Raw genomic sequence first — 24,427 nt, forward strand, 5'->3', positions numbered from 1 at the left:
CCAAGTTTCAATTTTTTACTCAAATTTACAAATATATCTGTAGAAATGTAAAACAATATTTTATTCCACGTCCCGAAAGAAACAATTCTGTGGGTGTGTTAATAGGTTAGAGGACAAACTTCACTATTCAGTCAGAAAGGAGTAGTCCAAAATGTGGCGGTGAGTGCTTTACTTCAATGCTTCTCAACTTTTGTTTTTATTCAGGCACATTCCGCATTTTCTTATCTAGATGATAATAATGGGATCAATATCCTATATATTATAGGTGATAATAATGGGATCAATATCCTATATATTATAGGTGATAATAATGGGATCAATATCCTATACATTATAGGTGATAATAATGGGATCAATATCCTATACATTATAGGTGATAATAATGGGATCAATATCCTATACATTATAGGTGATAATAATGGGATCAATATCCTATACATTATAGATGATAATAATGGGATCAATATCCTATACATTATAGATGATAATAATGGGATAAATATCCTATACATTTTAGGTGATAATAATGGGATCAATATCCTTTACATTATAGATGATAATAATGGGATCAATATCGTACACATTATAGATGATAATAATGGGATCAATATCCTATACATTATAGATGATAATAATGGGATAAATATCCTATACATTTTAGGTGATAATAATGGGATCAATATCCTTTACATTATAGATGATAATAATGGGATCAATATCCTATACATTATAGGTGATAATAATGGGATCAATATCCTATACATTATAGGTGATAATAATGGGATCAATATCCTATACATTATAGGTGATAATAATGGGATCAATATCCTATACATTATAGGTGATAATAATGGGATCAATATCCTATACATTATATCGCTGCTTCCTTTTCCTAATTATGCAACCTTTCCATGAACCACTTCAAGAAAACCCTCTGGCCATTAGCGGTCCATGAACCACATACTACGAACAACTGCTATAATCTATCACTTTGAAATTAGCAACAAACACATCTGCAGACTATGTTTTCATGCTCCTTTGTTCTTTTCACGCAGTGATCATGATTTTTTTAATTTTTAATTTTGATCATGGATCTGATTTGAATATTAATAAAATTTCTGATGAGAAATTCCTTTTAATAAAATTTGAAAAGCTTGTCTTTCGCATAATTTTATTTATATTTTTGGCACATCTTTTTCTATGAACTGGCACACTAAAATATTGTACGAAAGTTAACTGAAAGTACTTTTAGTTTTTTATGTATTTGGGATATGTATTTCGTATGTGATATAGAAAGACAAGACTAGCTAGACATATTCAAAAACTGATTCATAATAACAAGGTGAAACGTACGATAAAAATATATTCCATTCACATCTACTTTAAACAACTGTATTTCCGTCTAGTGAAAGAACTATACAGGCATACAAATGTATTTATTAAGAATTTAACTTTTTGCACCTGTTCGCCAATATTTTATGTTTCTATGTCAATTTACTGTAAAATGATATTTTTCATTGTTTCTTGGGTTTTAAAACTTAGGAAATTGACAATTGAAGGTAGAATTTCTTCTGCATGATTCCTACTTCACGAAATAAAGCCAATAATATTTACTCATGCAAAGTTTGATAATTAAGACTTAATGCTTTCACTATAAAAGTCATCTGCTAGTAAAGACCCTAAACTATTTAATGGAGACTGTAATACGATTAGTAAAGACCCTAAACTATCTAATGGAGACTGTAATACGATTTGTTTTGTAAAAGAAACTTTTGCATTAGTTGCAGGCTGTTTCCAACTAACTTTAGTTCCCTTCAAGAATGATTCATTTGGATCTGAATACGCTCATAATGATAAGAAAACGTTTTCTATTTGCTATTCAGTTCATATAATATATATATCCTCGGCTTTTTTACAGATCCAGTCGACCCGATTAGAGATGTAGCAATTAAAACATAATGGGGTAGGTGATGTGCAGGTCCTAGTGATTCTGTTTTCAACACAAACAAGCGGTCGGACATATTATCTCAGTTATTGGTCGAATCAGTAGTGCCCTACTTTCTTCTGGAGTGAGTAAAAGGAACCGACAAAGCGAAGCACTATTTAAGAATATGCAGTAATGCTAACATTCAAGGTAATTAAGGTCAGTCAAAGTTTTCTTAAATTAGAAGCGGTGTAAAAACTAAGAGAAAAGAGAAACAAGAAACTAATGCAATGAGTGAAAAACAAATTACAGTAGATCTTTGAGAGTCGTTATCTCTTAAATTGGCCATTTGTCATAGATTAATCAGGTGAATAACATAGCTAAGTTAATCTATTGCTCTTACTTATGGTGATTAAAACGCATTGGTTCATCAATTTGGTATCATTTATGTTAGCGATATTTTAGGCTGAAATAAGTATTTATGCATGGATGTATCTAATAGGACAGTAAATCATATTCTAAGACTAAAATAACAAAAAAGGTAAGTTTAACTATCTTATACAACAGAAAATTGTGCTTGAGAGAAATTCGAAATTGAAACGTTAAAAAAAACAAATTCCCATTCGTCTACAAAATTGCATCGTGAGTCACGTGCACTGTGGTAATTCGAGAGCCACCCTACTTCTTTCATTAAAAGTTCAAATAAGAATCCAGAAAAGGATCTTAATTCTAAAAGATCAAAAGTCAGGTAAGAGAATGCAGAGAAATATATAACATAAAACATAAATAATAACATATTTGAATCTCTGAGTATTTGTCTGATAAACCCAAATTATTTTGAAAGACAACTTGAATTTCTTATAAATATTTACTTTTGTCCCTTAAAGCTAACAACTTTGTCTCCTCGTAGTTATTGTAAGAGTGGCTGCCAAGTACCACACTTTGATTAAAATAGTGTAAGAGTTGACAGTAGATGATGTTTATTAATTACCTGTCTTCTAGTCTGTCATTTCTAAATTATGGATGGCTGACATAAAGTCCTCGCGTAGCTTTGTGCAAAATTCAATAATAACAGCAACAGCCTTCCCATAATCTATTTCTCTGTTGTTTTGGTAAATAGCTAAATAAAAGTTTGTGACTCTATCTAGATGCATTTTGTGTTGAGTTGACTATGATTAAGAAGTACGTAGGGATAATTCTGATGCTGATATCATAAATTACTATTTCTGGATGAGAGAGGATGCAAATTAAATTTTTTAAAGTTGTTTCTAAATTAAAATCTAGGATAATTCTAAGAACTCGTCAGTGAACTCAAAAGTTGACCTTTTGTGGTGACAGTTGGGAACATTTAATGATTTTTATGACTTGTAAACATTGGGTTTTATTCAGTTGAGGACATGGAACTCACGAAGAACTTCCATCAGACTTGATCATTTACAAGTAAGCTAACTTTAATAAGAATTAAAATAATTTGCAAGAACCATAAACAGTGATGGAAAGATCCACAACCTTAAGCCCCTCCTCATTATTTATAATATTTCATAACATTAACTAAACTAACAAATACAACACACTAGTCAAGCCTAAAGAGATGCATCGCAAACTAGTCTACTACTAAATAATCACAAGTTGGTGGAGATAAAATACTGGTATGGAACCGAATAAAGAAATTAAGTGTAGTTTGCCAAAAATAAATAGCCTTGGGCCACTGCACAGTCGTTTGTTGTTAAACCCAAAGAAACACAAAAGGCTGTTCACGTTTTGTTCATCTCCGATTATTAAAACTTAATATTTAGTGTCATAAGCATTCAGGCTTACCACAAAGCTACTGTTGTCACGAATTATAATTTATCCGGACGAGTCTCCGATTTATTATGTGACGTAAGTTACGTATTAAGAATTCTAATAACCGAAAATTTTAATTTTTAGTTTAGTAGTTAATTAAATGTTGATGAATATTAAATTTATGATATTTGCCAGCAAGATTGATCCTCCACTCAATTTTATATTTATATATATATATACAAACAGCACTACAATTAATAGTAACGGTTGTTACTAATAGGTATTACAAATGAGAGTTTATATATAAGAATTTCACAAATTTACAAACAATACTGTTTTATACCTGGTCTGGAACTGAATTGTTTATCGATGTTCAAAAAGTGAAAATTAATTCTTTGTTGATAAATCTGTAGACTTCTCTTGATGGTTAACTCGCTTAAAACAACCGTAAGTTTTCACTGACGACGATATCTAATGACTTTGTAGAAATACTAACGCCCGAAATTAATTTACTGAAGTTTATAATGTTCAAATATATAAAATACTCCTGATCAAGTTCTGTAGTTTTCCTATTAATAAGCGATTAATCACAATTATAGCTTCTGAAGCTTATAGTATATTGACTGTATGTAGCTAGCTGACAAACAATATATTCTTTTTGTTGACACATTAGTTTATATAGTTTCAGGAGGGATTTTCGAATGCTCAACAATGTTCGAAAAGACACTAGCGTTTTCGTAACACAATATTGTTTGTTCTTACTCACAAGAGTCTTTTACATATTAAAAAAACAAGTAGCACTTGCACAATACACGTCGAACAATGTACACCACATGCATCAAACTGAAACACCAGACATTAAAATAAACGTATAACGCTAAATCCGTTACACTGCAGATGAGAAAGGGTAAGTTTAAAAGTTGAAATTAAGACACTTCTTACGATCAAGTAAACCATTCTATGTGATTTAACTAGCTACAAAATAAATCTCTTAAAAAAACAAAGATGCATTTAAACCTCTGAAACTTAAACCTTTTTAATCCTAATATTCGAGATTATTTTAACTGTACTGACTCAAGAGTAACGTACAATATAGCATGTTCGACTGCAAGTAGAGGGTTCGTGGATCGCGTCCCGTAGCTGCAAAATCACGATCCAAATTTTGGTTTGTTTGGACTGCTATAAGAGTTAGAGTCAAAGTTCACAATTTGGTTAGGTAGTAACAGTCCAATAGTTGGAGGTAAGTGTTGTTAACTAGCTACTATACCTTCTAGTCTACCAGTTCAAAATTGGAAAAAATTAACACGCAGCTTGACAAGAAAATTTTATATATTCTTTCTTCTATATAAAAATACAGTTCTATACTGCTTATATTTATACCAGAAACTTTGAGAAATTGTCATTTTTGTTGTTAGAATGGGCCGCTCCTTATTCCGTATAAAACCAACAGAATGTAACTTTTATTATTATCTACGAAGTAAAATGGTGTAACATATCTATATAACTGTTTGTTTGGCTTTCATTTTTACATTTTCATTTATTTTTATGACACGTCACCACAGATGTGAGTAGTGGTACGACAGGTGATTTGTTTAAGGCCTATTTATTCAGTTCACGGCGAACTTCTGTTGATACCGTTAATGGATATTTTAACCGAAGAAACAGAGAGCATGTGGAGGATTGATCTCACCTTTCTTCGCCAAAGCCTTTTACGAGGAAACTGTTGTGTTGAGCAGAGCGTGATAGATTATGAGTAGGAGAGAGTTAAGGGTTAATTGATTCCGGTTGTAATTATTTACATGGTGGTCGTGATGGGAAGGTCTGACTTTATAAGCTGCGGTGCTGTTTTTCTAGGTGTGATTATTTTCTTAGGTAGAGTTGGTCATCTTCTGTTTTCGTGGTACTTGGTGATATTTGCTCTCAGGGCTGTACATAATAGTACCTTTTGTAGACGATATCCATAGAAACATAGAAAATCGTTCCTATAACTGTGATTAATCCAACGTAGTCTTTCGTATCGCAAAGAATTCCCGTTTTTACTTGTAGCTTGTTGTCATTACTAATTGTGAATAACGTGTTGTGTCTTCCATTAAGAGGCGGTAGTCATGTTATCTTGTCAATAAACTTTGAACATTTTACTTCAGTTCGTTTTGTAAAAAAATGTTGTAATTAATAGTCTAGCTTGTTATTGGTTTTATAGGTCCTAATGACAACTAAGTACATTATTTGGATATTTTAAATCAGAAATGAATATGAGATATACGTAAGGTGTCTTCTCATTTATTCATAAGAGTTTGAGTACATGTATGAAATCATGACCTAATTTCCGTGTATCAAACTATTTAATGACCACTCTTTCGCGAAGAACCATGACTGTCTTTTCTGAACAATGAAAAAGAACTGGTTAATGTATTTAAAAAAATAACAGAAGAAACAACTATACAAGTGAAAAAGGTAAAGAGGAAAAAAATCTTTATTATAACATGTATTGTTAACCTCAGAACTATGTATTTTCGTTTAACAAGAAGGAAGTTTGATGGTAACGTATTGGGCGTGGCTTCAGTATCTGGAATTATCCACAAAGTTTAAGAAACAATTTGAGCCATTTAGAACTAGAGGTAGACTAGAGTTAAGCACTGAATTGGTAGAGTGAATTATTGAAATAGCAAGCTTGATACTCAGTTACTTCAGTGATGTGAATATTGCGTGTGTTTGGACAGAGGCATTAAGATATAAATAGTTTTCCGACCACTGCTGTCTTTGTTGCGTAGCAACCAGCCTGAGTATTGAGTAACGCGCGTCGTCTGTAGTAAATATTATTCAAAACTGTCGTAAGATAAAGCAGAAACCATTTACCGTAGGTTTGTTATTAAGTAACAAGTCGCACAAAGGGCCCTTTGAGCCCTACACAGGTATTGAAATCCGGTTTCTAGCAGTATAAGTCTGCAGATTGTGCCAATTGGGGTGATACAGGTTTGAAATACGTTTGCTCTATTCAGCTTGCTATTAACACTAAAACAAGTGTGGGAGCTATGTACTGGTTAGGTTTAGTCTTTTGTACAAAACTGGCTGTATAGTAGGTTAATAATAAATAAATAGTTTAATAAATAATAAGCGTGCGACTCGTAATTCGAGGGTCGCGGGTTCGCGACCGCATCGCGCCAAACATGCTCGCCCTTTCAGCCGTGGGGGCGTTATAATGTGACGGTCAATCCCACTATTCGTTGGTAAAAGAGTAGCTCAAGAGTTGGCGGTGGGTGGTGATGACTAGCTGCCTTCTCTCTAGTCTTACACTACTAAATTAGGGACGGCTCGGTGCAGCGGGCTAACAACCTGCTCACTTAAAATACCTGTTGAAGAATCCGCAAGCGATTGCGGCCCTATGTTCCTTGATGGAATCTAATGGTGAATGAATGAATGAATTAATAAATAATAATAAATTTCAATATTTCCCCATATCCTTTCTCCTTAATTCCTTAGACGAGGTTTAAGCGTCCAAAAACACAATACAAGAAATCTTTGTATATGTGTGTGTATTTGCAATTAATTACATATAGAGTTAATTCTTATTAAGAATTTTACTTCAAAAATAAAAATAAGTCCTTCGTCCTGTTTTTCTCAACGAGCACAATTACAATACATATAGTGGTTTTTGCTGCATTCACAAACTACACTTTTAGGTGACAAAATCTATTAAAATCAGATATAAACTAAAACTGAGTTTAATTATTAAACATGTCAGATCTAATTACACTATGTAACACAAATTTTGTTCCTTGATACTATGTGCTATTTTTTAATTGCTTATGTTCTAAAAGCACATAAAATGATCATTATTTCCTTCAAGCTTTGCTTTTGTGACATGGATAATGAAATTTAGAAATTAACCTATTTTCTATGTAAAAACGGGCAAATTTGCACATTTTCATTTATATAAGGTCTGAATAAATCAATATATGAATCAAGATTTACATGTATTTATACTAAAGTTATACAGAAATGAACGAAAATGTTTAGAAGTGAGTAGTTTTCGAGATTTGCGACTGTAATGTAAATCGCTTTCACGTATCAGCCCCAAATATAGTCTCTAATCATATTTTCGTTATACGCTCTTTGGAAGCGGCGCTAAATGTCCAGTATATCTTGGTGGAAGTGCTCGCCTTGCTCCTCTGAGTATGCTTCAATGTTTTCCTTGAATTTATCAAGATGAGAGTCAAGGATATGGACTTTCACGGACATCTTGCAGTCCATTTTGCCGTAGTTATTTACCAGATCCTCAACCAGTTCCACATAATTTTTTGATCTTGTGATTGTTCAAGAAGCCCTGAATCACTGCGACAAAGCTGCCTCAAGCTTTTTTCCTTCCTACTTAGCTTCTTGAGGAATTCTGTACACTCCAGGATCTTCTTTATTTGTGGTCCAACGAAGACAACAGCTTTGACCTTTGTCTCAGACAGCTAAGAGAAGAAGTCTCGAAGGTACTTAAAGGCTGCAGACTCCTTATTAAGAGCAGTGACAAATTGTTTCATAAGACCCAATTTTATGTGCAATGGTGGGAACAACACCTTCTAGAGATCCAATAATAGCTTGCACTTGACATTGTGCCTCCCAACAGAAAACTCAGTCTGTTGTGGCCAGTGCTTCCTGTTGTAATGCACTGCAGTGTCCCTGCTGTCCCAAAGTGAAAGATAACAGGGAAACTTGATAAAGCCTTGTTGAAGATCCATCAGGAATGACACCATTTTGAAGTATCAAATAACCTCCCAGCTATGCTCATCATACTTCAAGGCTTTTAGTAAGGTCTTGACGCTGTTGTATTCTTCTTTGAGGTGCACCAAATGAGCCAGAAGAAGAGACGGATACTTATTCCCGTTATGGAGCAGCACAGCTTTGAGGTTTCTGGATGAGCTATCAACCAAGAGGCGCCAGACCGGATACATTGCGGTAGAAGCGGAGCCAATCTTGACGAGTGAAGAAACTTGAAAAATGTCGGTGACGCTTCCTCTGATTTGCGACTTGCACACTTTCATCTAACAAATCCCACTCTTTTAGCCTAGATGTCAAAAGCTCGGCATCCGACTTTGTTAGACCAAGATCTCTGAAATGTTCTGGAAAATGGGTAAATTTGAAAATGTCATTACCCAGGTCACAAAAGCAAAGTTTGAAGAGAAAGATAGGTCTTTTCCATTTACTTTAGGCATAAGCAATTTGGAAATAAAATTTTCTGCCCAGGAACAAGAAAAAGTAAATATTTTGTTACATAATGTTATTAAAATTAAAGTTACATAAGATTTTTAAAATATATTATCATATATATATTTCGCATTTCGTCACATAGATAATACTGTAAGCTTTTTAGCCAGAAATATATATATATATATAAATATGTATATTTATTTAAATATAGGGATACTTATGGATGTTTCCAAAAATATATTAGGGTAAAATGAGAGCGAATGTTTAGTTTTCCATGTTGACTGACACTAATATAATAACGATAGAAGTATTTTGCAATAAAATGTTTCGTAATAATAAACAATATTATTAAAATATATTAGTACATTAATATCATAAGTCCACTTTACCTGATACGACCAGATTAGCTACCATCTGGTTTGTTAATTTTTTTTTTGAAATTTTGTTATGGTGGGGAAAACGTCACTGTTACTAAAATTAGTTCCTGTTAAATCTATAACTGTTATTTATACCAAGTTAAAGTCGACATCGTCATTTTGACATTTCAAGATGACTAGAAAAAATAGTGTTTTAATTTTAGGTTTACTAGTGATACCAATAGTGGAATAATTTAGGAAAGACTGTTCATTATCCTTTACAATTCTATAGATGTAAGAGTTTGCGATTACTTTTATTCCCTCACTGATAAGGGAATAAAGTTACCATAATATTTTAGTACTATAATATTTAAGAACAGTCGGCATAAAAGGTTACAGATTAAAATAGCTTAAGTTGCTTCACCGTCTCATTCCGTTAGAGTTTACAGCAGCAACTTTATATGATAAATCATATACAGGAAATCTGTTTGTGGCAAACTTACTAAGGATATCTCTCACCATTTCCACTTTTGGACTATTGACCACAAGGAAAACTAGCATGCTTAGGATTCACTATCAGTTTTATACCATAACTACGTAATGGGCGAAAATGTTTTATGGTAGTGTACAGCTCGCTAACTCTTAAGTTTTATGACAAGGTCAACGTGCATCATGCGTCTAAAATGAAAAAAGAAAAGAAATAACTATAAAAGGTATCTTATATGACTGAAAACACACACACACATACAGCTTTTCAGTATAATAATATAGTCTGCGTGAACGATATTAGTAACACTTAGATTAGAACAATAAAACTATCACAATAACAGTTTAAACTTCAAATATCAGTGACAAGTGTATACTGCATTAAATAACTTAACGAAAAGGCTTATCAGAAACTGTTAATCAAAGCAAAGCACATTCATAGACGAGCACTAGAAAACTAACCCAGTAATGAAGATAGGTGAATTAATATACTGTCTTTATTTGTAATAATTAGAATTATGGACAACTAACGGGAGGGAGATAAAATAGGCACATGTCATTCCACTTTGGGGTTTCTGTTTTGGCAAGAAAACTTCTCACCTTACTCTTCTCATATATTTTTTTCCTCATTCATGTCCCATACTTTTAAACAAATATAGGCCTTCATTATTATAGTACCTCGATTTGTCACTTGGGTACTCTCAGCTTTGACGACATTTTCGGCCTTAATTCAAATAATATCTCATGAGATTCAGCCATATTAGGAGATTAAGATTGCTCCTAATTTCATATTTTGAGCTAACAATGCAAAATAATTCTTAAAATAACATATATAAAGGATTAAAAGAAATAAAGTAATTGTATCTAAAAAGTTTGTTTGTTTTTGAATTTCGCACAAAGCTACTCGAGGGCTATCTGTGATAGCCGTCCCTAATTTAGCAGTGTAAGACTAGAGGGAAGGCAGCTAGTCATCACCACCCAGCGCCAACTTTTGGGCTACTCTTTTACCAACGAATAGTGGGATTGACCGTCACATTATAACGCCCCCACGGCTGAAAGGGCGAGCATGTTTGGCGCGACCGGGATGCGAACCCGCGACCCTCAGATGTCGCACGCCTTAACACGCTTGGCCATGCCGGGCCGTATCTAAAAAGGAAAAAAAAATGTTCTGTACATATTTAATAGTTTAATTAGTTCCATGAAGAATGTAACTGAATGTAGTGGCGTGGTATGAAAGTATACCATACACTTTCTTTCAAAATTTTCGTTTATATTCAGCATGCATGTTTCATATAGATAGTCAATAAAGGGAGTTATTAAATTCCTTTTGCTTTCGTTACTCACAGAAGTAGATAATTCATTTGGAGTATCACATTCATTGTTTTCATGGGAAAGGAAAGACTGTTACAGTATAGAGTACACTGTGTAGAAAATTACAGCAATCTTTTTAGTGGCAATTCAGTTGATGCTCCAGAGACATCAGATCCTTTGTTGTATAACGAGAATATTTCAGTAACGTGAGTGGCAACTGTGTCCTGAGAAGAATGATATTCTTATGATTTTTATATAATAGTATGCTTTCTTAGTCTATAAAAATATGATTACTACAAAGAAAAATTCACTTGAAGAAAAAACTACTTTTGCCCTTAAACTCTCTGATTGCTGTTTGTAAACACTGGAAACATAGTTTCACTGCAGAATACACTATGTTCAGTTTTTATTTGTCGTGCATTCATTCGAAATTTAGAGAATTCCTATTTTATTGCGTAAAATATTTTCCGGCAAACCTCCAGTTAATCTGCAGCTCCTATCCAATTACTGGTAGGTTAATCTGTGAGCCTAAGAAAACATCATTAGTTCAGCAGCTGCTTTAAGAATACATTCAAATATAACAGAAAGTTCGCTGCATTTTATACCTATACCAAGTAATTACTCTCTCTCAAGCTCCAATATAACTTACTAAGCTATTCATATAGTTTTTAGTACTTTTATAAGATCAGTAAAGCAGATTAGTAATTAAATCTTTATAACTACATACTGCATGAAAACCTCTTTCATTCTTACAGCCCTTTCTCTGATATAACTTTTTTAAGTCAATGATTAGCATTAATTCTCTTCCTCTTATAAAACGTCACCTGATCGGAAGTTTTATTTTGTGGAATTATTCTTTCTATTTATTTGTTTTAATTAATTCAGTGTATGATAATTTACTGACTAGTATTTTCAAGTAACATTACCTTTAAATTTTACTAACTTTTTTCAATACCTTTGGAATCAGTCATAATGCTTGTAATTTTAAACTAAATTTTTATGAATTTTATAACATTTTTCGCTTTGAACTGTACTCCAGCTTTATATATTTCAAATCTGTATTAAAATTTTAAGGACATTTTAGAGAAAAGAATGTGAAAGAACCACGAGATTTTTGTTTTAGAAATATATATATATAGAGCAATCATGAGCTATACGTGATAAGACACTTATATATAAAATATGTACATAATGTATCCTTCAAAGAGCAAATCGGCTACACAGTACATCAGTACTAAACATTTTGTTGAAAATATATAACCATAAGAGTTATTATAATTCAGATAAAATGAGTTCTCATAAACTGCAAGCAATTCAAATATTAGATATACCTAGAAGAATTTAGAATGTTCGTACTTCTTTCTTTTCTTAAAAGCCAAAACACAAAATTAGAAGCATGACCTTGTAGATTCCATCTTTGAACCAGAAAAGACTTACTTGTTAGTTTCAGTATAAACTAATAATTAAGTTTTTAATAAATGTTTGCGATATCATTGTTGACTTCGGTAGAAAATTCTGAAACGAAACAGTATACCTTAGTTCGACATACAAATGATATAAATGCTACATTATTTAGAATTACTGCAACCGCGTATTATACCTACCTGGATTAAAATTGCAGAAGTTAAAACTTAATATAGTAAAAAATAATGTTCGCTCATTTAATGAAAATAATAAACAAACTAAATATTCCAAAAATTGTGTAATTTTGAAGTATACGTTCAAGGGAGGTCCAGTTCAATCTACCCTTTGATCAACGTATTACACTAATTTCGGAAATTCCACTACTCATCAGGTTTGAGATATGGAATATTGGTCACGTTTCAAAAATCAAAATGACAATCATCAGGTGAAAAATATGAAGCAGTGGTAACGTTAAACAGTACAAAATAACAACCGTCAGGGCAGAGATATGAAGGATTCGTTCCCATAAACTAACTCAAAATAAGAACCGTCAGATGAGGGATATGAAAGACTAGTCACTTTGAAACAATTTAAAGTAAGAACCACGAGATGGAAAATATAGAATATCGTACCGTCAAAAGGAAACAAAGTAACAACCATCAGTGAGATATTTGAAAAACTGGTCATATTAAAATAATTACAAATAACAAACATCAGATGAGAAATATCGAATATTGGTCACGTTAAAACAATTCAAAATAACAACAATCAGGTGAGAGATATGAAACATTGTTCATGTTAAAACAATTCAAAATAACAACCATCAAGTGAGAAACATGAAACATTGTTCACATGGAAACAATTCAAAATAACAACCATGAGGCGAAAAATATGAAACATTGATCTCTTTAAAAGAAATCAAAGTAACAACTGTCAAATGAGAGATATGGGCCATCGCCCACATTAAAATAATTCAAAATAGCAACCATCAGGTTGAGTGATATGGAAGATTGGATTGGTTAAAACAACTGAAAATAATAACTATAGTGTGGTTGCGCAATTCTAAAACATAAATGTGGTTATTTATATTAAACTTGTTTATGTGTTATCTCAATAATAAACAAGCTCATTTGAAATTTATTTTATTGTTTATGTGGTTAACCTTTATTTTGCGGAATGTTGTAGCTAGAAGTTTCGTGTTAACACAAGTGATATAAACGTATTTTAGAATAAGAGAAGCGTAAAAGAGAAACTGTTGTCCCACAGCTTCATAACGTTCTTACACTTGCTCAAGACCACAGTTTCGAAAGTTTGTGCCTACAGTGCCATCTCGTTAATCAATAGTCAAATGAAATTCATATATATGTGACAATTCGATAGTTTTCCGAAACTACAACCTTTTGGAAAATTAAAGCTAATTTATAATATTCATGGGGGAAAACACGCACAATATGTCATGGTTACCTGAGTTTTGGTAGCTTTGCACGAAATTCAAAAACAAACAAGCCTCAGTTTTGTTTTCACTGTAGGCATTTAGTGAGATGCCAAAACTGAAAAATCGCATAAAAAGTGTGCATTTCCGAAGAAAAATGTCAAAATGTAGCAAAAAATGTATCATAATATAAAAGTTTAAAATTTGTCTATTTTCTTATAGCAAATCTACGTTGAGTTATCTGCTGTGTTTATTGAGCGGAACCGAACCCTTGACTTCAGCATCGTAAAGTCAATGACTGACCGCTGTTCCAATAAGGTACAAATATTTAAAGAAATACAACACCAAACATCACAAATATAATGCTGTTCAGTTGTTTGTGTTGCTGTTGTTGTGTATTTTACAAATAACAAATGTTTGTTATTATCGGTTGGATTGGGGATGACGAACAAATATTGTTTTGTTTTACCTTGCAATTGATTATTAAAAACGAAAACTTCTAAATTAGTTTAATTATTATTTTGCTCACCAGATGACAGCATTAGACATCTTAACAAGAAAAATCATCACAGAACGTGTCAATATTGAAAAAGAGATAATGTTTATTATCGTTTCTTGTTTGTAAACCAAAGTTTGTGTAGTGAAATCGAAAATGTAAACAATGAACTACTTCACGAACTTCTTAAGGGAGTTTATTTGTTTTTAAATTTCGCGCAAAGCTACACGAGAGCTATCTGCGCTAGCCATCTGTAATTTAGCAGTGTAAGATTAGAGGTAAGGCAGCTAGTCATCACCGTCTACTGCCAACGCTGAGGCTACTCTTTTTACCAACGAATAGTGGGATTGACCGTCACATTATAACGCCCCCACGGCTGAAAGAGCGAGCATGTTTGGTGCGAGGGGGATTCGAATCCGCGACCCTCAGATTACGACTCGAACGCCTTATTAACCCACCTGGCCCTGTCGGGCCCTTCTCTAAGTTCTGATTAATGTTTTCCTACTGTTACATAAATTAGTTCCTAGTTAATATTGAAGTGCAAAGGATCCTCAGTGTAAGATATTCCAAGAGAGAAATAGAAAAATGTCAAGAACACTTTATCAAGATTTACAGAGTTGTTCTTAAAATACCAGAAATAAATTGAAGAATATACAATTTAACATGTTAGGTGTGGGTAGGCAGGTTAATGTGGTTTTTGGTATGTTTAACTTCAAACTGTCAAATGGCTTTGTTTTTTTTATTATTTTTTTTAGCCATGGAGCCTTAGTCCATTGATGCAATAATAAAATAAAAGCACGTGTGTTAAACTGAGAGTGAGCATAAAATTGTAGTTAAAGTTAAACACTACTTGTCATGTATTACCTTTAGAGTTCTGTTTAAACTCACGTTCTTGTACTTAAGGCCTTATTTACAGTCCAGCAAATTGGTGCTTCACCGAAACTCGAACGTGAAAGCATCGATTTCCAGTATTTTATGTTTATCGTGACAGAGATGACTTTTTATGTGATAACAAAGATATCTTCATAAATAAACTTATTTGTGTTCAGACTGTTTTTGCCAACCATGCTGAAACTTTATTTTTATTAATAATATATTAACTCTTACAGGTGTGCAATTTGGCTTCGGTATGAACGCCTCTTCTGAGATGACAAAGCGTAATTAACTATAATTATGCTTCGCAAGCTTAGAAGAAGCATCCACACCATAACAACTGTTGTTGCAAGAAATGGCTTAGAATGATAGTGTTTCGACCACAACTAAGTTTGTTGTATCCTGGCCGGCCTAGTGGACTGTGTATAAAACGAAAGACGTCGTTGATGGAAATAGATATGATGGTCATAATGTGTTTGAAATACATTCATCTTTTTTCCTGAAAAACCCTAAATGGCTGATTATAGAAATAAATGTTAAGAAATTTAATAATCCTGATATTAGTGTCTTATGACAAGTACAGTTAAACAAGTAACACTTAATTGTAGATATCAGGTAAGTTATATCATAGATGGCCCAATGTAAATAGATTAAACTACAATAAATAATACTTCCATATTCGTTACTTGAAAATCGAATTGTAAAATGTATTTATTATTTTTAATTGGAAAATATTTATTTACAGGGGATTAATTAATGTAGAATTTTGTATATCGTTGATTGTATTGTTTGTAATTAAGCATACAGTTACACAATGAGATATCAGTGCTCTACCTACCACGTGTATCGAAACCTGGATGCTAGCGTGTCACCGGAGGCAGTTTTATGTGGGAGAATTCCATTAACATCACCAAGCTTGCATGTACAAAATGTGGAATGTTCATACTTTGTATTCTGACTCTACGTGAGTGTTCGATGGTGTGAACTGAAGAATGAATGAAGAAAAAGAGAGATTTGCAATAAAATAAGCACAAAAATCACTTTATTTTATATATCGGAAGAAGACACAAAATGGGAAAATACATCATGATATTTTAAGTTATTTAATATAACATTAAACTTCTCTTTATCCTTGTAAGTAATATCAATAACAAGTAAAAATAATGAAATTCGCAAACACTGAGAGGAAAGGAGTGCATTCATCGACAACAATGACAGTTACGGCGAACTTGTCAAGCGAAGTGTGTTTCTTAGAAAAAAATTCGTTTTTTAATGTAAACCAAACACAATAATTCTTAATCGAGTTTTCTTATAGCATTTAATTTTAAAGCAACAATGCGAAAAACAGTAACAACTACAGCTACGTTTTCTTTGGATGTTTATCAGCTGCGCACGTTTTAATTACATATAAATACAGGATGCATTCCGTAATAGGTATGATGTTACGTTATAGTAGGAGTAATAACATATGTTATCACATGACTCTTTACCGGCCTTTACAGGTTTCTGTTGAGCGTCATTCTTTGCGAGGACTTCCGCTCGAAACATTAGCTCATCAAGACAATATATTATAAAATATAAATCACTTCATTCTGTTCTTGCTGGAAACCCTTATAAGGACAGTAAATAATAATAAAATAACAGCTATCATTAATATTTTTACGATCTAATATTACAGTTGCTATGTAATAATCATACTACACCAACTCTTATGTTATATATATCATCTTAACGAGAGATATTTTTCCAGGCCTTTTTTACATGTAGTAACATTTTAATAATTCACCTTTAAGTTTTTGTTGTTTTGTTTTCTAATTAAGCTCCTACATTCAAAAAAGCAGTAATGGAATCTCACTATAGAAACCTTATCATTGTAAAGATATGAACCAGTTAGTCCAATAGAAACCTTATCATTATATTGATATGAACCAGTTAGTCCAATAGAAACCTTATCATTATATTGATATGAACCAGTTAGTCCAATAGAAATCTTATCATTATAAAGATATGAACCAGTTAGTCCAATAGAAACCTTATCATTGTAAAGATATGAACCAGTTAGTCCAATAGAAACCTTATCATTGTAAAGATATGAACCAGTTAGTCCAATAGAAACCTTATCATTGTAAAGATATGAACCAGTTAGTCCAAATTTCACATATAAACGTAACTCCTCATTTTTTATAGAAATATTTTATAAAATAGAACATTGGTAATAATATCATCGAAATAACATATCAGTTCTTAGAATGTAATGTCTAATAATGTCATAGTTATGTCATAATAATGCCAAAGATATAGGCTAATTAAACCATGGACATAACCTAGTATTTCTAAGAGTATAGTCTAATAATATCATAGATATAACATAATAATACTACAGTTATGATAAAACAATACCAAAGATATAGCCTAATTGTACCATGGATATAATATAATAATGCAATGAGTATAATTTAATAACACCTAGAATATATTCTCATAGTTCCAGGGATATAACTTAATAATACCACAGAACACCTAAATAATACCATAGATACAACCTAATAATGCCATGGTTATAGCTCAATAATACCACGAATATAAACTAATATTGGTGAAATCGGTAGGACTAATTTGGCCCCTGTCACGATCACTCATGTCAGTAGAATATAAAAAAAGTGAAAGGCTATTTTTAAAATTTTCCTTTATTACGGTCATTGACCACTGATAAAAATATAGATAGATGCTTTTATCGAATCTATGCCAGAGATATGAGAAAGGTATTTGGAAAAATATAGTACAAAATTGTTTTAATTTTCTCATTTTTACGTCAAGTACAAGACTACTCCTATAATTTTATCACAATAATATAGTAAAATATTAGGAGATTTGAAGCTACAAAATGGCGATCTTTATATATTAACATGATATTAGATATTATACGCGAATACAGCATCAATGGAATACTAAACTGATTTCAAAAAAAACTATGGTGAATAAACTATGAAAAACATGTGATAAACTAGAACCATATTTTTGTTTCAACCCAAAGAGACTTCTTAAAATATTCTATTTGTTATAGCAAAGATAAACATAAATACTAGTATTTATAAACTGATTAGATAGCGATAAAAAATCCATTTCAAAATCTCTAAAAGGTGTTAGGCACAAAGAAGCAATAACAGTATAATGTGCGTGTCTATACAGTCGTGTTGGTGAAATAAGGACGAATCAATAAAGATGTACATTATATCACGACTAGTAACAATATAACATACATGTCTGTATAGTCATGCTGGTGAAATAAAGACGACACAATAAAGATGTACATTATATCACGACTAGTAACAATATAACATACATGTCTGTGTAGTCATGCTGGTGAAATGAAGACGACACAATAAAGATGTACATTATATCACGACTAGTAACAATATAACATACATGTCTGTATAGTCATGCTGGTGAAATAAAGACGACACAATAAAGATGTACATTATATCACGACTAGTAACAATATAACATACATGTCTGTATAGTCATGCTGGTGAAATAAAGACGACACAATAAAGATGTACATTATATCACGACTAGTAACAATATAACATACATGCCTGTGTAGTCATGCTGGTGAAATGAAGACGACACAATAAAGATGTACATTATATCACGACTAGTAACAATATAACATACATGTCTGTATAGTCATGCTGGTGAAATAAAGACGACACAATAAAGATGTACATTATATCACGACTATTAACAATATAACATACATGCCTGTGTAGTCATGCTGGTGAAATGAAGACGACACAATAAAGATGTACATTATATCACGACTAGTAACAATATAACATACATGTCTGTGTAGTCATGCTGGTGAAATAAAGATGACACAATAAAGATGTACATTATATCACGACTAGTAACAATATAACATACATGCCTGTGTAGTCATGCTGGTGAAATAAAGATGACACAATAGAGATGTACATTATATCACGACTAGTAACAATATAACATACATGTCTGTATAGTCATGTGGTGAAATAAAGACGACACAATAAAGATGTATATTATATCACAACTAGTAACAATATAACATACATGTCTGTATAGTCATGCTGGTGAAATAAAGACGACACAATAAAGATGTACATTATATCACGACTAGTAACAATATAACATACATGTCTGTATAGTCATGCTGGTGAAATAAAGACGACACAATAGAGATTACATTATATCACGACTAGTAACAATATAGCATACATGTCTGTATAGTCATGCTGGTAAAATGAAGACGACACAATAGAGATGTACATTATATTACGACTAGTAACAATATAACATACATGTCTGTGTAATCGTGCTCGTGAAATAATATCTTGCATTGTGCGCAAGTCGCAAATATATTTGTTTTTTTCTCATTTGTGTCCATAATAAGACATGTCTGAAAGTGAAATAAAACACGTTGCTGTTATAACAAAGTTGAAAATAAATTACACAAAAAATTACCGAATTTCCGGCCAACGTTCGTTTATCAAGATTATTTCAACACAGAGCAAGTTCTAGTTTCTAGCATGTTGTTAGTATTCAAATGGAAATACGCTTTTGGTGGCAGAATTAGTTTACAATTTCAGCAAGTCGGTGTCAGATAAATAAGGAACATAAAGTTTAAATTTACAATATACACTTGAATTGTTGTTTGTTTTGAATTTCGCGCAAAGCTACACCAGGGCTATCTGCCAAGCCGTCCCTAATTTAGAAGTGTAAGACCAGAGAGATAGCAGCTATTCATTACCACTCACCGCCAAGTCTTGGGCTACTCTATTACCAGAGAATACTGGGATTGATCGTAACATTATAACGCCCTCACGACTGAAAGGGCGAACATGTTTGGTGTGACGGAGATTCGAGTCGAGCTTCCTAACCATTTGACCAGATGTAAGTGTTAAAGAAGGAAATGTTAAACATTACACGCCTAATGAAGCACAATTGGTTAAAAGTTTTCTCCATTATATCTCGTTCATTAATCTGTATATGAACTATTCAATGATTCTAAACATATTATATTGGTGTAGTTATTAAAAAATGCCGTCTTTAATAATTATCTAAAGCTGAGATCATTTTAATATTATTTAATTATCCTTCGCTTGTATAATTATGTAAGGAAAAGCACACAAAATTATGTAACACAAATTCTGAATAATCAAATAATTCATTTCCTTCATGCATTTTTGATAAACGATGGGACATTAATAATTCTTTGTTTTAGGTTTTTGTCTTAATTTTTCTCAGATTTAGATGTTTTTAATACTGTATTGAATTCTTAGATTTTTTTATGTAAACAATTTAATATGTGAATAGAACAAGTCTCCCATAAACAACAGCAATTTTAATAACAACAGTCTCGTGTTTACGAGGCACATACAATAATTATTAGTAAGTCGCCCCCCGCTAGTACAGCGGTATGTCTCCGGATTTACAACGCTAAAATCAGGCGTTCGATTCCCCTCGGTGGGCTGAGCAGATAACTCGATGTGGCTTTGCTATAAGAAAAACACAAACACACATTAATAAGTTTGTAAATAATCTTGTTCACAGCAGCTTGGAAGTAGATAACAATTGTCCTTTCAATCAGTGTAAAATTTTTTCTGTAAATCTCATTACAAAGTTTCATTTCAACCCTTAACATACCGTATTATGCTAAATTATGTAGCAAAAACAGTTCACCACGAAAATTTAATTATTAGCAATTTCACCAGATATTTTCACCAATTTTACTAAGTATTTTTATTAACTTTTACCAGGTAATTTTATTACTTTTTACCAGGTAGTTTTATCAATGTTTACCTGGTATCTTTATCACTCTTTACCAGGCTTTACCATTTATATTTTATAAACTTTAACTGGGTATTTTTATCAATGCTTACCAGGTATTTTTTCACTCACAAAACACTATTACGATACAACTGAAATTTCTTTCTTTGTTATACATAAATCAACCGTATATAATCTCACTGCAAAATGTCTTAATCAGGACTCACCGCTCTGTAATTCGACGATTTGAAACAATTCGCAGTGTATTAATTAAGATTTAATATACTAACTCTGCATACACCACAATAGTTACTATCATCCGTAATATTCGCTGTTCGATATGAAAGATTTCACAGAAGAGATAGCATTACGGATTCTATTCTTGTATTAACTAACTTCCTTATATAGGGTCTCGAGACACGAGGAGAATTAGCTCTATAAAAACGTATATATTAACTCATCATTAGCCATAATCTATCTTGTGATAAATGAGTGGTAATAAAGAATGTGACGCATCTCCTGTCAAGTAATATTGGGTAAGACCACAAGACGCCCAGTTGTATACACAATTTGTTCTTCTTGTTTCGAATATATGTTTTACTTATACAGATAAATTTTATGAACAGGAAAGTTATATTGAGAAAGTTTTTTCTATCAAATGTAAATATTATACCTCTATTTCAGAAGCTGTAATTTAACTCGATATTAGTAAATAAAATATTAAAATTGTTTTTCTTTTTCATTATTATTTAGTATGCGTAAATGTAAATATAAGCAAAACATTTATGTTCATATAAATGCTTACAACAGATCAAACACCAAAAAGGCATTTTACATCAACCTTGAAGAACTTAGTCATTTTTCTTAAGTAAGCACATCTATGACTTTGTGACATGTGTGTGTTTAGTAAACAGGAACTCTTAATGAAAGATTAAGTTATTTTTCAAGATACTTTTTTAAACATCAGATAATATTCACGTATGTTATTGTCTAAATGTTAGTCTCGAGAGTTTTAGTTTGTTTTTTTGCTATCAAATCCAACTTTCTGTGTGGAACTTGTTTTATAACACCTGCAAATTATCACAAGATTTTGACTTATAATTTCCTTTTCCAAAAAGTTTATTAAACAAGCCTCTAGCTCGATGTCCACTCGGACAATGTAAATAACCTCTAATTTTATGTTTTCTTGCTCTTGTGGTGGGTGACAAGTGACCCATGTCCGATAACTGCCGAGCTTTCAGTCGAATCTGGCTTACAATTCCCACGAGTAGATCATCGACCTTGTGGTTTATGAGGGCTGATGTTTCACTGTATTTACATTCATACGATATGGCCACAGTTTTACCCTCTGGAAAATCAAACAAAACACGGTTAAAGCAAATATAAGCGTTTCAAATGCAGGTTAGAAAATGGATGATGAACTCTTTCTTATGGATTATGATACATTTTAACTCCTATTCCAAAAGTCCAACGATTCTTTTAAACCAGTCAGTCTTTGTTTTTGGTTGAACTGCACGAATAACTATGTGTGAACTTGCATTAAGACAAAGACAAATACCAAGGTCAGAATCCAAAATAAATTAGAAAGCGATGTTTTTGTTATAGTGGGGCCTTTTGTGTCTCTGTTACTGAAATACATGTGTGTATCCCTGCTCAAATCAAATAGGGAAAGCTTGTACCTTTTAAGACGAGTGAAGAAAGGCACATTTTATTGAGTTCTGAATGAATATGTTTTAACTGCATTTACAACAAGCAGTTCTACTTCGTCTGATCCATTCATTATCTCCATGACAGAAAATGACTGTTACCACCTACTTCCCCTCAAAGCGTCATTTCCACGATAATTCTTAAAAAAAATGTGTAAAAATAAATAAAAATAAAATTCCCAAAGTTTTACAGGTAGTTTGAGCTTAAACTAAAAAAAAATATGGTTATTGAATTATAAATACGAATATGTCAGAACACAGGAAAATATGAAACTAACAAATAAACATTTTAATAATCCTGTGCAAGAGAGTTTAATTATTCAGAATACTTGAATTAGGTTTGTTTCACCGGTTTCAGGCAGAGGTTTTTATTTAGTAATAATATAAACTTTTCTGGAAATATTAACATCAAACAGTTGTTTTGTACAGGGGCGAACAGCCATCAAATAATCAGTTATCCTAAAACAGTGATAAACAAAAATTAACTTATTATAAATATTACAGTAAGTTCAAATAAATCATTAAACAGCTCCATCATTTACTGGTTTAATATTTAGACTTTTATATGTTAATATTTAAACGACTTGTTTTTCAGAATTTCAAGATGAAGAAAGGTTTGAAAGTACCGGAGGATATTTAACATTTACATTTTAGTGTTTTCTAAAAGTTAAGATAATCCTTTACTTATGAATATATTTATAAAATGTGATATGTGTGCTTCTGAAGAAATGAAGTAAAAGTTGTTTAATAATATTATATTTTTGTTGTTGTTTAAACCAATATGGAAGAGGAATTATACCATACCTTCTCTCGTGACATCTCTCGATCTAACCATGTCTGTTTTGTTGCCTACCAGAATTACAGCTTGTGTTGCTGTATAGCCTCGTTCTCGGAGGCAGAAAAGGATGTCAATAGCCTTTTCAAAAGTACTCCTATCGGCTACAGAGTAAACTACTACGTAAGCATCAGCAGAAGAGGCAATTTCATCGTCGGAATCCTATTCGTCAAAATAGACAAAAACTTGATTCAAGATCAGAAAACGTTAATATTTAAATCGATTTACTCTACAATAAAAACTATCAATATACTTATTTAAGTATTAAAAAACAAATGTTAGAAAAATACTTCACAAACTAAAAACAACTATTCGTTGGGAAAAGAGTAGCCCAAGAGTTGGCGGTGGTTGGTGATGACTAGCTGCCTTCCCTCTAGATTTACACTGCAACACTAGGGAAGGCTAGAGCAGATATCCCTCGTGTAGCTTTGCGCGAAATTCAAAAATAAAAAAACAACATTTTTAAGTAGAGTATAACACAAGCGTATCTAATAATACAAGCTCTTAACTTGTGCACCAAGAATACGTATTCCAACAAGTTTCTTATCACATCCATGAGGAGGTAGGAAAAGAATACATAATTACTTCTGACCATTCCAAACCCAAAACTTGAATAACTACCAAGAAACTGACCTTCTTACACCATCTCTTTCCTTAATTTAAAACTGGTGTTTTTTGTTGTTTGTCACTCATAGTTTTAAATCGTATATTTACCAATAATAAAAACTGTTATTTGTCAGTTAAAACAAACAAAATTAATTTTATGCAGAAATATTTTAAACTCGGCTTGTTATGCCATAAAGATTAAAACAACTTAA

At 32.1% G+C, this 24,427-nt stretch overlaps 1 protein-coding gene and 1 long non-coding RNA gene across 4 annotated transcripts in view; one reads left to right on the forward strand and one right to left on the reverse strand.

The window, feature by feature from the left end:
• The first annotated feature begins 1,933 nt into the window (after positions 1–1,933).
• On the forward strand, positions 1,934–15,821 carry LOC143228262 (uncharacterized). Its single transcript, XR_013015293.1, has 2 exons — positions 1,934–2,134; positions 15,500–15,821. It is a non-coding gene; the product is annotated as an uncharacterized LOC143228262 (long non-coding RNA).
• Positions 15,822–20,628: 4,807 nt separating this feature from the next.
• The window catches only part of LOC143230932 (uncharacterized), a 54,746-nt gene continuing 50,947 nt past the window's right edge, over positions 20,629–24,427 (reverse strand). The window contains exons 3-5 of one of the 3 annotated variants that reach the window (XR_013016697.1): positions 23,579–23,771; positions 21,135–22,416; positions 20,629–21,101 (exon numbers count right to left, since the gene is read on the reverse strand). Coding sequence is in view for 2 of the 3 variants with exons in the window: in XM_076465259.1 (XP_076321374.1) it covers positions 22,130–22,416; positions 23,579–23,771 (480 nt within the window). In the remaining variant the exon portion in view is untranslated. Of the gene's footprint in view, positions 22,417–23,578; positions 23,772–24,427 lie in introns of all 3 variants that reach the window. The other 2 variants (XM_076465260.1, XM_076465259.1) reach the window with 2 other exon arrangements.

This window comes from Tachypleus tridentatus, chromosome 10 (assembly GCF_004210375.1).
Source record: "Tachypleus tridentatus isolate NWPU-2018 chromosome 10, ASM421037v1, whole genome shotgun sequence".
Taxonomy (NCBI): Eukaryota; Metazoa; Arthropoda; class Merostomata; order Xiphosura; family Limulidae; genus Tachypleus; species Tachypleus tridentatus.